At 45.9% G+C, this 13416-nt stretch overlaps 1 protein-coding gene across 1 annotated transcript in view; it reads right to left on the bottom strand.

Annotated features, from left to right (window-relative positions):
* Nucleotides 1–13416, bottom strand: part of LOC119379378 (cubilin-like) — a 54314-nt gene that overhangs the window by 2879 nt on the left and 38019 nt on the right. Inside the window, exons 5-8 of the mRNA XM_037648693.2 lie at nt 12760–13092; nt 5599–5761; nt 5169–5350; nt 3458–3617 (exon numbers count right to left, since the gene is read on the bottom strand). Of these exons, the coding sequence (XP_037504621.1) occupies nt 3458–3617; nt 5169–5350; nt 5599–5761; nt 12760–13092 (838 nt within the window). The remainder of the gene's footprint in view (nt 1–3457; nt 3618–5168; nt 5351–5598; nt 5762–12759; nt 13093–13416) is intronic.

The raw sequence follows: 13416 nt of genomic DNA on the forward strand, positions 1-13416 counted from the left end.
GGTATCTTCGACATTCTGTGAAGTAGTGCTCTATTGTTTCCGCTTGATTACAATAATTACAGTTAGGGGAAGGAACGAAACCAGGCCTGTGTAAATAAAAATTTAGTGACGGTATTCTGCATCGCAGTCTAGTTAACGTTACTTCCAATTGCCTTGTACTACACCATGTGCTATTCCACGGAAACCTTAGGTGCTGAAAATATGTATTGTTTAGGACGGAAGATTTAGTGCGTTCCTCTTGCAGACAAAAATTTCGGAATCGTGCGATCGTGTTATTAGAAGACGGCCTCAGAACATTTATGACCGGTCCTTTAAGGGATGCTGCCGCCAGAGTGTCCGCCGCTTCATTTAATATCAGTCCAGTGTGGCCTGGTACCCAAACCAACCGGACGTGCCGTACGTGATTGGGCATATATGAGTAAAATTCTGTTAGGCAGCTCGATGGCTCTGGCACTGTTAATGCCGTACACACAGACAAGGAATCCGTTAATATAACTGCTGAAGAGATATGTGCTGGTAGTTTCCGCAGAGCAAGAATAATTGCGATTAATTCTGCCTGGAATATTGGTGTGAAGTCGGGCAAACGGAGGGAAAATGACCAATTTAGTGCTGCTGAATAAATTCCCACCCCTGCCTTCTCATCAGTAACAGAAGCATCTGTGGCTATTACTGAATTTATCCGTACGTTTTTAAGGTGGTCTTCCAACAACCCATTTAAATATCTAATGGGCAATAACTTTGCATTTTTTGGAAATATGTCGTCATATTCTATTACTGCAGTGTGTTTGAGTGCGTTTGGGTAGATTATCTCACTAAATGTCACTTGTAATGGCTCCAGGAGCTTTTGCACGAAAATTATTTGAGGGCGATGTAGTCGGGACCATTCACTTTCAAAAAATGTGGACGGCTCTCTAAGAAATACATATTGGGAGCGTCTGTGTTGGGAGGCATATATGTTTAGAAATGTTTGAACTGTTAAAATTCTAAACCTAGTTTGAAGACATGGCAGGTTTGTTTCATGGTAAAGTATATTATTAGCTACAAATTTTGGAAGTCCGAGACATAAACGTAACGCCTCACGTTCTATAGTTAGAAGAGGGCGTAATTTATAAGCAGGTCCCCCACAGAACAAAATGCATCCAAACTCTAATATTGGACGTACATACATGCAATATATCATTAACAATGTTTTTCTACGCATTCCAAAACGAGTGCTGCTGATTCGTCTTAATAATCCAATTGCACGTAAACCTTTAGCTGCAATGTACTCAATGTGCGAGCTCCAATTAAGATTAGGCGTGTATATTATGCCCAAATATTTTAATGAATCGACCTGCGGAATAAAGGCCTGGCCGTACATAAGTGCGATATGCACGGGGAAAGTCAATGGAAAAGCAAGAAGAGCACTTTTGTTAACATTCAGAGACAAATTCAGGTCATTAAGCCATATTTCGATCTCATTCAAATATGACTGTAGAATGTTGTACAGCGAATGTATATCACTGGAGGATGCAAAGAATGCAATATCATCCGCGTATACATACACTTGCACGTCGTTACGCGACGGAATCGAACTTAGTAATATGTTGAATAAAATGGGCGAGAGAACTGACCCTTGAGGAACTCCCATAGTGTAGGCATCTATTATGCACTTCTTCCTCATCTCTGTATTATTGTAATCATCATCGCGCGTTTGCCTTTCATCATCATCGTCTTCGGGTGTGTGCTCTTGATCATCGTGGCCGTGGCGCTTGTTCACTCTCGACGTCGCGACCAAATAAACCTCGTTACGACTGAGACGTCATACGTGGTGGAGTTGACTTTACGATCCCCGGTCCTCTCCTCGCCCCGACTACTCGCTGGAGCTTCGTTCGGGCCGCCGCTTGCACCCACCGTGCCCCAGCATGGCGCAGAACCAGCCAGCCGACGCCCATGTCGCTCCCATTGCCGCTCCCATCCCGGCGCCGCAAGCCTCACCTCTCTACGTCATCAACAACCTCCAGCGTGACCCTCCGATCTTCACCGGTCTCCGCGGAGATGATGTGGAGGACTGGATTGACAATTACGAAAGAGTAAGCGCCACTAATCTGTGAGACGATCCTCACAAGCTCCGTCACGTCTCCCTCTATCTCACGGGTGTTGCGAAGACGTGGTTCTTCAACCATGAGATTGATTTCGCCGACTGGCCAGGCTTCAAGCAGCAGCTTCGCCAAGTTTTCGGGACACCTGCCGTCCGATCCGCTCTCGCGAAGAGGACCCTCGATGCTCGCACACAACATCCCGGCGAGTCATACACATCGTACATCGAGGATGTTCTTGCGCTCTGTCGGCGTGTCAACTCATCGATGACGGAGTCAGACAGACTACGCCACATTCTGAAGGGTATAGGGCCTGTTGCCTTCAATGCCCTCGCTGCTCAGAATCCGTGCAGAATCCGTGCTCAGTGCATAATAGATGCCTACAATATTAACATTACAGCAGTCGCATGCAGCGGCATGCCACAGGTGGTTGGAGAAGCCCTGTTAACTTGTTTATCACGAAAAGACAACACAAGAAAGCATACAAGACCTGGATGGTATGAAAGAAGTTATTATAAATACGCACCAATGATTAGCCCGTCATTGTATTCTGCGGAAGCGTTTTAACTTCAGTTTCGGAGTCTCTACACACACCTGAACTGTCATTATGACGACTAGCAATACTCCTGACGCCCAACAACTACAAATCCAAAGATGCATTAATCCCCAGGGCCCGAATTCACAAAAACCCCTAACACCAGAATTGTTCATAAGAGAGAATAAATTTCCACAATTCCTGACCTTGGCCGTATCATTAGCGAATAATAGTAATTTCTGTGGTTTTACATGCCAAACCACGATATGATTATGAGGCACGCCGTTGTGGAGGGCACTGGAAATTTCGACCAGCTAAGGTTCTTTAACGTGCACTGACATCACACAGTACACGGGACTCGAGCATTTCGCCTCCACCGAAATGAGACCGCCACGGCCGGGGTCGAACTCGCGCCTTCCGGGTCAGCAGCCGAACACCGTAACCTCTGTGGCACCGTATCACTAGCGAAGGCGACCAGACCACTTACGAAGGACGAGTTTTGTGAATTAAGCATCTGGGCCCGTATTTGCAAAAAACGTTTACGCTAAGATTGTTCGTAAGGGGGACATAGCTGCCACTCCAGATACTGGGAATGTCGTTACTGAAGCCGTCTAGCCAATGACGATGAGCACTTACCAACGACAAGCTTTCTGAATTCGGCCCCAGAGGCTGTTTCATCAACAGACACCGGAAGTATCCCACTTGGCGTGAAGTGCTTTTTAACGTGGCCGCAGTCGATGCTACAAGGCTAGATAAACGAGAAAGAACTAACCTACAATAGCAAGGCGACCAATGTGTTTCCTTCCCCTGGTCAGCATGCACGCGTGCGCTCAAACGTGTGTACCTGATCGAAAGCGGAGCCTGAAGCGCGTGCGGGAGTCGCGGTGCTCGACGTGTAGCTTGACACGCACCTCGTTGTCGATGCCCACCACGGGCGGTGGAGGCTCGGCCGAACAGCGCCGGGGCATCAGCTGCATGCGGCTGCCCTGGTTCACAAAGTAGGCCTGCGCCGCCACGCAGGAGTTAGCGCCCACGCGGCTGGTCGAATGCGCAGTCGGCCTATAGGTTCCGCGGCGCTTTTGACCGTGCGGAAAAATAAGCCTTCCTACTCGACAGGTGGCGCGTACATGACGCAGCTTGGCGCAGTGGGAAACCTACAAAAGCACCTGGAGGTCGCTTGTGCTATGCGAGAGGAACTCTTCTGCTTTATTATTTAAAATTTCGACTGTTAACCTTAAGGCAGAAGGTGTCTGGAGAACCCTTCATGCGTTCAGTGTTCGGCAATTGCTTGAAGTAGCATTGCAAGGCCCATTTAATGTGTTTTTTTTTCCTTCAAATTCGAGAAAAGGGAAATGACTGCGAAGGGCAAACAAGCAAGAAAAAAAAAACAATCAAGTCAAAGAAAACAAACTTGTGAATGTTGGGGAACACCACTTTGCACGAAAATCAAAGGAGCATATCCTGACACGCTGGCATCGATATACGCGTTAAGCAAGTACTACAGTTCAAGAAGGGAACTGGTCGGTCACAACAAGGGCAAAACCAAAATGGGCACCTTACTCTTCTCTCTTAGTCCTCGGTGGTTTTCGCGCTATTTGCATGCATCTGTATGCATGTAGTGAGTCGGTACAATTGGAAAAACGGTGAGAAGATTGGGAAGTAGGGCTGATGACACTTGGGAGATCCAGACCGCCTGCCCCTCCCCACATGCCCAATTCCCACTTCTCCGCTGCACCCGCCGTGGCATCATGCCGACTACCTTTTGAATTTTCTGTCAAGAGGACATTGTATAGGTGAAACCTTCGTGTGAACGTTGCGGAAAGCAGTAGCAGCCGTATCACAACAGGCAATGCAATACTCGCTGAATTTTTGGTCACATGACTCAACTGATGAGCCTGCTTCGAAGTAAGCGTGAAGCAATGGCGCATCGTCTGTTGAGAAACATAAATGATGTGAAGCACGTATAATGAAATTAGCATTGGCGTAGGTATGGGGAGAAGGATTCAAACCTCTCTAAGCCTCTCTCTCAAACCTCTTTATTCACACACACACACACACACACACACACACACACACACACACACACACACACACACACACACACACACACACACACACACACACACACACACACACACACACACACACACACACACACACACACACACACACACACACACACACACACACACACACACACACACACACACACACACACACACACACACACACACACACACACACTAATGCGTTAAACTAATGCGTTAGATCATTTGGATGCTATAAAAGAAGCCGCAGTGAAGAATACGTAATGAAATACAACAGTAACAATGCAGTCACAATGATTTTAAGTCGAATACCAATGATCAAATTTTGGAAAATGGGCATCGTGGGGAGAGGAAGCAGAGACTACGCCGTCCTCTAATCACTCGTCTGCGAAAATACTGGTCAGAATGTGCTTGTTCGAGAGGCACCTCCTCCTTCCCAATCACCTCCATGTACACGTGTTATCATTGAAAAAACGATTCACTCAGCGCCGGCTGAACTGATCTTACCTCAATGTACCCGGAGGAGCAATTTTCAGACTCGCTGAATGCGAACTCTCTGAACTCAACACGGGGCAGGTAGTTGCTCTTGACGCGAATTGTCCAGAGACAGGTGAGGCCGCCTTCCGCCTCGGCCAAGTCGGCTGGTGACACGATTGAACCCTCGCTCGCTTCGTACAGGCCACCGCATGCTGTGGAATAGACAAGAGTGCAAGATGCTTTTGTCTCAAAATTTTGTCATATAAATGAATGTTGAATAGTCGTTGAGAACTCGGCTTATGTGTTTATATGTGTGCTTAATGTTTGGATGTTCTTCCAAGGTACGTACTGTACAATTTTTAAGATTTAAATATTTCGCAGCAATTGGCATATTTTCCAAGAAACATGAAAAACAACTCCGCACAGAGCATAGAACATTCTAAGTCGACTCCTCACTCACATGTGGCTCTCATCTGGTAAGCAGCCTCGATGGCGTCTCGGCGCAGAGCATGTAGTCGCAACTGAAGGGTCATGATGCGGCGGGTAGACGTAATCACCACAGGTGAGTCCAGCCGGCACAGGTCGTCCAGAAGCGTGCGACGCTCGCCCTCACCTTCGAAAATCTGAGAGATCATTGAAAAAAAGGAAAAGCTTTTACACACGCGCTAAGATGCTCTATGAGTCACCGAAAGCCCTCGTTCACCGGTTTGCTTCGGAGGCTTCACGAGGTTATTACCGGTGAACAGCAAAAAGACGCACAAGGGTTACGCATAAATGACCGCGGGACAGGCTTCGATCAAGCCCCTATACACGACGACTTAAGGAGCAGGAGGAAAAACGAGAGAATCGCTGGCAAGAGGTACTTCAAAGCCTTCTTTGCACACATCTTCGAGTCCGCGCCCGAAGAAGTGATCCTGTAACCTTTCGAACATGTTAGCATACGGATGTATGCGCTCAACAAATCAATGTGTCCATGAACATTGAGAAATAAAACCTCGGGTGCAGAGTTCTGCAACGAACTTACGGACCACCGGATTAATGGTCCATATTATATACTGAAAATGCCCATTAAAGGTCAAGAATCAAGATGCCACCACCACATCATTCACTGAATCTTATATGAGCACCATTAGTAGTCAGAAACTTCTCAGTATTCCTTTCCTTTGGCACACATGACTGGCAGATTTCGGCGGCTGTACACTGAGGAGAACGCGCGGCGAAGAGCGGGCCAAGTGGTAGTACGTATCTTAAAGAGAGTATAAACAGCGCTCACACGGGACGAAGATAGGGAAGGACGAAGAGGACGGGCGCTTACTGGAAACTGGCTATTAAATGGAAGGAACCAGATATATACGAAGCAATACAAAACAAGCATAAAAGAATGTGAGGTGACCATTCAAGTAGGTGGTGTGATGTAGCGGACTTCCTTATCTAGTAGTTCCAGATACGGAACACTCGTACATATCCTCGCCCCTTTGCCTGATAACCAAAGCGGGCTTGGTGACACCGGTTGCAGACGGATGCTGATCCCGATTCTTTTTGTCCAGATCGCCTGGCGGGCGCATTTCGCCGTGGGATCAACTCATCCCACATTCGAGCGGACCTCAGACGAGCATGCGCCGACTGACTTGGCCATCATACCACCGCCATGGATTCTTCAAGAAACTACGCCCCACGTGGATCAAACGTACCAGCGTATCAGCACGGTGACATCATCGGATAGCGGCCATTTCAAGCATAAATACGGGAGCCCCTTGCAAGATTCTTTCAGTGGGCTTGGTGACACCGGTTGCAGACGGATGCTGATCCCGATTCTTTTTGTCCAGATCGCCTGGCGGGCGCATTTCGCCGTGGGATCAACTCATCCCACATTCGAGCGGACCTCAGACGAGCATGCGCCGACTGACTTGGCCATCATACCACCGCCATGGATTCTTCAAGAAACTACGCCCCACGTGGATCAAACGTACCAGCGTATCAGCACGGTGACATCATCGGATAGCGGCCATTTCAAGCATAAATACGGGAGCCCCTTGCAAGATTCTTTCAGTGGGCTTGGTGACACCGGTTGCAGACGGATGCTGATCCCGATTCTTTTTGTCCAGATCGCCTGGCGGGCGCATTTCGCCGTGGGATCAACTCATCCCACATTCGAGCGGACCTCAGACGAGCATGCGCCGACTGACTTGGCCATCATACCACCGCCATGGATTCTTCAAGAAACTACGCCCCACGTGGATCAAACGTACCAGCGTATCAGCACGGTGACATCATCGGATAGCGGCCATTTCAAGCATAAATACGGGAGCCCCTTGCAAGATTCTTTCAGTGGGCTTGGTGACACCGGTTGCAGACGGATGCTGATCCCGATTCTTTTTGTCCAGGTTGGTGACAAGTATCAAATTTCTTCTATTAGAGATGATTCGGTCACATTGACGGTGTTGCCAAGCCCACAGTGTTTGCTCGGTCTATTGTGTGACTGTCTGCATGTGATTAGGCTACTACTATTAACGTCTGGTGACATAGAGTTGAATCCTGGTCCCTCTTCTGACTCAGAGTCTGAGACACAGTTAAGCAGTCAGTTGCTTCAGAAAATTTTGAAAGAGCAAACAAAGACAAATAAGACTCTGGCTTCACTGACTACTAATTTAAAACAGGTAGAAACAGCAGTCGAAAATATTCAAACCAGGATTACCAATATAGAAAAAGAACTGTGCCGAATTGAAAAGTGTGAGCAAAAGTTGGAGAAAATGGATGAAGCTTGCAGTAGCACGAACCAACTAGTTCTCGAGCTAGCCGAGAAGGTAGATGACCTCGAAAATAGAAGTCGTCGCAATAACGTTGTAGTTTATGGAGTAAAGGAAGATCAAGGGGAGGACTCAAAAGAACTGGAGCGGAAAGTTAACGAAGAAATTTTCAGAAAAATTCTAGGTGTTGAAATAAACTCTATAGAGCGTATACACCGTATAGGACCAAAACACGAACAGCGACATCGTCCTATTATTTTGAGATTTTTCAACTACATAGACAAAACTAAGGTTATGTCAGCCTGCTTCAAATTAAAGGGCACAGAGATAGCCATATCGGAAGATTTTTCAAAAAAAGTTCGGGACATTCGATCAAAGTTATGGCGCTCCGCCGCTAAGGAAAGAAGCAATGGCTCTAAGGTTTCTCTTCGTTTTGATAAACTCAGAGTAGATGGCAAGCTGTACATATGGGATGCAATGCGCAATTGCAGAGTGGCGTTGTCCACTGCGCCTTCTCAACCCGAACAATCCTCTTATCGTTCCACACGTACGAACACACGCAAACGCGATAAAAAATGACGAGAATCCGTCAAGACGCTCCGGCTTGTTTCGCTAAATGCTCGCAGTGTACTGAATAAGTTACAGAGCCTTGAAGATATAATTTTGACTTATCAACCGCATGTCGTAGTGATCACTGAAACCTGGCTGCATTCAGATGTTCAAAATTCAGAAATAGTGCCTCCATCGTACACGCTCATACGTAGAGACAGAGGATCAAGGGGTGGCGGAGTTGCAATCGCAATTAAAAATAACGTTAAATTCACTCGCTTAAATGACATCAGTGATCACGAAAGCATATGGTGCAAGCTAAAGTTTTTTGGTAAAACTATATTACTGGGAGGTGTCTATCGTCCTCCAAATGCCCCTCCGGAATACTTAGATGCATTATATGATTATTTGCTGCAAAATACGAATTCGCGCTCGAACATTCTTGTAACAGGTGACTTCAACCTTCCCGGCATTAACTGGTGCAACCTTTCTCATGACGGCAAAGATGTCAAAAGTGCTGAATCCTTACTACAAACGGCATTTACGTTTTCCTTAACCCAGTTGGTTTCCGATGCTACAAGAATTTCCAGTTCTTCTTTACTTGATCTTGTGTTTGCAAGTGGCTCGCTTCCAGATTGCTCCGTCAGTGTTAGGGATGGCATATCCGATCATCAGTTAATTGTGCTAGAGTGTCCTATTACTAGTTTACGGTCCTATGTTAAACCTTCCGACACATTAGTGAGGGACTATACGCATGCGGATGATGAGGGGGTCATTGGTTACATGGAATCCTTATTCCCTTCCTTTATTGAGTTAAATGATGTTAATGAGCTGTGGTCAAAGTTTAAAGACATTGTCATTCATTGTGAAAACACGTACGTTCCTTTAAAAAAAAGCGTATCAACAGAGAGTACCCGTGGATGGATCGTAACCTTATACATATGAAACGCAAAATAAAACGAGTTCGAAAACGTGGCGATAGGGAGGTACTTCCAAGCCTAGTACGCACTTTTCAGGATAAAGTGCGTGCCGCAAGAGACCAGTTCTTTTCTTGCACCTTGACTTCTTTCATGTCGGAGCAACCAAGAAAATTCTGGCGATATTTATCTAAAGATAAGAGCGGCATCACAGAGATCAGAACGTCTGGCATAAGCATTGACGATCCTTTTACTATTGCAAATGAATTCAACGCGTTCTTCCAATCTGTTTTTACTTTGAAAGCATCGCATGCACACTTACAACCTTACATGCTTCGTACTTCGATGTCCGAAGTAATTTAAGCAAGAACGGCATTTTTAATCTCTTGCGTAATTTAGACATTAAAAAATCACCAGGTCCGGACAACATATCGAATGTTTTTCTCAACAGGTATGCAATCTGGGTAGCAGAGTACTTATATATAATTTACAAAAAGTCGTTAGAATCCTGTGTGATACCTGATGACTGGCGCTCTGCAAGAATAGTTCCGATTCACAAGTCTGGGTCCCCTTTAGAATTAAATAATTACAGACCAGTTTCTTTAACATCCACAGCTTGTAAACTGCTAGAACATATTTTATTTAAAGCGATTATGACACATCTGGAGGATAATAATTTACTTCATGCAAATCAACATGGCTTTAGGGCTGGTTTATCCACTATAACACAGTTGGCTGAGATAACGGATGATTTTCTAAGTGTAGTAAATATGAGGGGTCAAATTGATGCAGTATTTTTGGACTTTTCCAAAGCGTTTGATGTTGTTCCGCATGCTGATTTAGTAACCAAACTGCATTCTATGGGCATTGAACCCAATATCATTCGTTGGATAGCATGTTATTTGTCCTCAAGGAAACAGTATGTTGCGGTCAATGATTGTGTTTCCGATACACTGGATGTACACTCGGGAGTGCCACAAGGCTCGGTACTCGGCCCCTTAATGTTCTTAGTTTATATAAATGACATTTATTTATCTGTTCATTCGCCTGTGAAGATCCGACTGTTTGCCGACGATTGTGTGGTATATGCTAATGTGACTGACCATTCCGACCAAGTTCGACTCAATGATACGTTGCACTCAATTAGCGTATGGTGTGAAACATGGGGATTGAAGCTTAATACTTCGAAGACTGCGTGTATTACATTTAGCAACAAAAAGAACCCTTGGAATTTTCTTATACTATTAATACTGCTTACATTAAAAAAACCAATCAAGTAAAGTATTTAGGTGTTACAATTACAAACAGTTTAACTTGGGAAACACATATAGAAAATGTGTGCAGCAACGCGCTAAAAAAGCTTGCATTTTTGAAACGAAAATTGCGTCGTACGTCATCAACCGTAAAATTAACTGCATACAAGACTCTCGTCAGACCGAAATTAGAATATGCGGATCTGATATGGAGCCCGCATCAAAAGTACTTAATCGGGAAATTAGAAAGAGTGCAAAATCTGGCCTTGAGGTTTATATACATCACATACTCGCGTTTTTCAAGCGTGTCCGTTCTTCGCGACAGGGCAAAATTGAAAAAACTAGCTCATCGCAGAAATGTATCTCGTATGAAATTTTTATATCAGCTGTACCACGGTCACTATAAAATTCCTCGTGAAAGTTACTTAACTGAGCCCCCCATGCGGTCGGGTCGTACAAACCACAACAAAACCGTTAAACAGCCATTTAGTAATCTTAAAATACACCAGCATTCCCTTTTTCCGCATGCAATATCACTATGGAATAAATTACCCGAAGAAGTAGTTAACGCTAATACAACAGAATCGTTTGTTCAGTTTTTAAATAACCTTTCGTTTGACATGTAAAGCTATGTTATGCTGAACAGCTATGTTGGCAGTTGACTCCCACGTTCATTTTTTTATGTATAGAGAATTTACCTCATGTGTTGAATTGTTGTATGTGCATGTTTTATCACTGTTATAATGTTGTGTGTTTGGAATTGCGAAGCATATGTTGATTGTAGTTGGCGTTTGCTTTACCGGTAATTTAGCGACTGTTGTAATCAGTATTGTTGTTATTGTTTATGTTAATGCTGTTCCCACTCCTGCTTGGGCCCGAGTAGGGCCTGCAGTATTTGTAAATAAAAAAAAAAAAAAAAGCCTCGAAGCCCTAGGGCGTCTATCACGATAGCGCTTAAGGGTGACGTCACACAACGAGGGTTACAGCCATGCTTAGCACAATGCTGGGTGAAATTGCTCCCCACACCAGTTTTTGATGAATCAGCATGATATCGCAGCCGCTCACTGATGCAGCGCCCTCTCTGTCCCACATTTGCCTTGCCGCAGGAATATCGTATTTCACAGACAACACATGTCGCGCACGTGGTGAAGCGATTAGTGTGTTTCTTGGAACAAGTGATAGTGCCTCTTCATTTTTCGTCCACAGGGCGGCACGCGACACCCGGCTTCTTGGGCGCGGAAAACACGTGAACACCAGCACGTCCGGCTGCCTTCTTGATTCTATGCGACACCGGGTGAAAATACGTAAGGAAAGGGAGGGAGGTCAACCAGACGCGCGTACAGTTTCCTACTCGACACTGGGGTGAAAGTACTGTCTGGGCACATGTGCGCCTGTCCATTACGCGCCTACAAGCGATCGTATAACACGGTCGATTCTAAAAACCATATCAATGACCACAACATTGCGTATGGGTTCTTTTTCAAGACCACGCCCATTCACCTCTCTCGGTATAAAAATGAAAAGGCAAAGCTCTAAACTGGGCTCAATGTAGAAGAAATTCGCTCCAAAAGAATCCCCTTACGGTCTAACACACCGCTAGTGCACGTATAGTTTCCGCCTCTGTAAAAATTATTTTCCGTAATTGTTCTTTCATGACTTCATTGTTGGTCTCATTTTTTGTTGTATTTGACGCACTCAGTCATTGCCCCTGTGTGAAGCCTCCTTGGTGGCATTTTCTTAGTGCTATAGCACAAAACCACAGAGACAAACACGAAAGCACAAACTCTTCTTCTGTGGTTCTGCGCTGTAAATCCCAATATTACAACAACAAGGCCGACCTTCTGCCCCACTTGAAAATTTTGCCATGAGCTCACCGTTGTGCGTTAATTACGTATAAGATGTCTCGGCTCAAGTCGTGCTACGGTCACAAGCCACGACACCAAAGATATCTAAATGACGTCAGTCTCGTAGTACTTAGGACACCTTTGCTCTCAAAGGAATAAATGAAGGCTCCGAAACTTCTAGCTGGGTCACTGACCGAAATAATTTCTTCAAAATGATTCTTGACTAAAACAACCTTTGCTAAACCAATGACAACAAGACGAAGGCATCTGTGATGATAGCACAACCCATCACTTGAGTGGCCTTCACTCACTCTCAGATATTCGAGGTCGCAGCGCTGCAGGTTCAGCCTGGTGACCGTGAGTTCGACAGTCTGGTCGCTGTTTGCGTACACTGTCCAGCGGCAGGTTGCCGGGAAGGAGGTGTAGACGCCCTCGCGAGGGAACCGCAGCTTGCCGGCAGCCGCGTGGTGTTCCTCGTTGCAGCCGAACACCTTCCAGCTCACGTGCAGCCCGTTCTTGTCAAGCGGCCGGTCGCTCAGAAAGAGCAGCGACACCGAACTGCTGCGTGTGTGCACGGGCTCCGGGATCAGTTTGCCGCACATCCTTGAATGGCTGCGCACCTGACCCTCGTTCTTCTCCAGGACCTGCGCACACCGTGCTGCCAGTTGCTGCCACGACGGTCGACCCCATGAGAGTAATCGCTAGGACCGACGGCAGTCGTCTTAGTACTAAGACCGCGTCAGGAGAGAACAGCGGGCGGGCACGTGATTCGCGATAGCTGATAGGGACAAGGCTTGTTCGCAAACTTTGCTGATTTGCCCCCTGTACATTTCAGAACGAGGGAAAGAAAACTAAGACCGAATACAAGACCTTTTTATTTTTGTTTAATTACTGCACAACATGCTCATTAGCACAAGTGCACCCTGATGACAATGATAATACGCACTGTGACGTGCGCAGAAGTGCCG

This window comes from Rhipicephalus sanguineus, chromosome 1 (assembly GCF_013339695.2).
Source record: "Rhipicephalus sanguineus isolate Rsan-2018 chromosome 1, BIME_Rsan_1.4, whole genome shotgun sequence".
Taxonomy (NCBI): domain Eukaryota; kingdom Metazoa; phylum Arthropoda; class Arachnida; order Ixodida; family Ixodidae; genus Rhipicephalus; species Rhipicephalus sanguineus.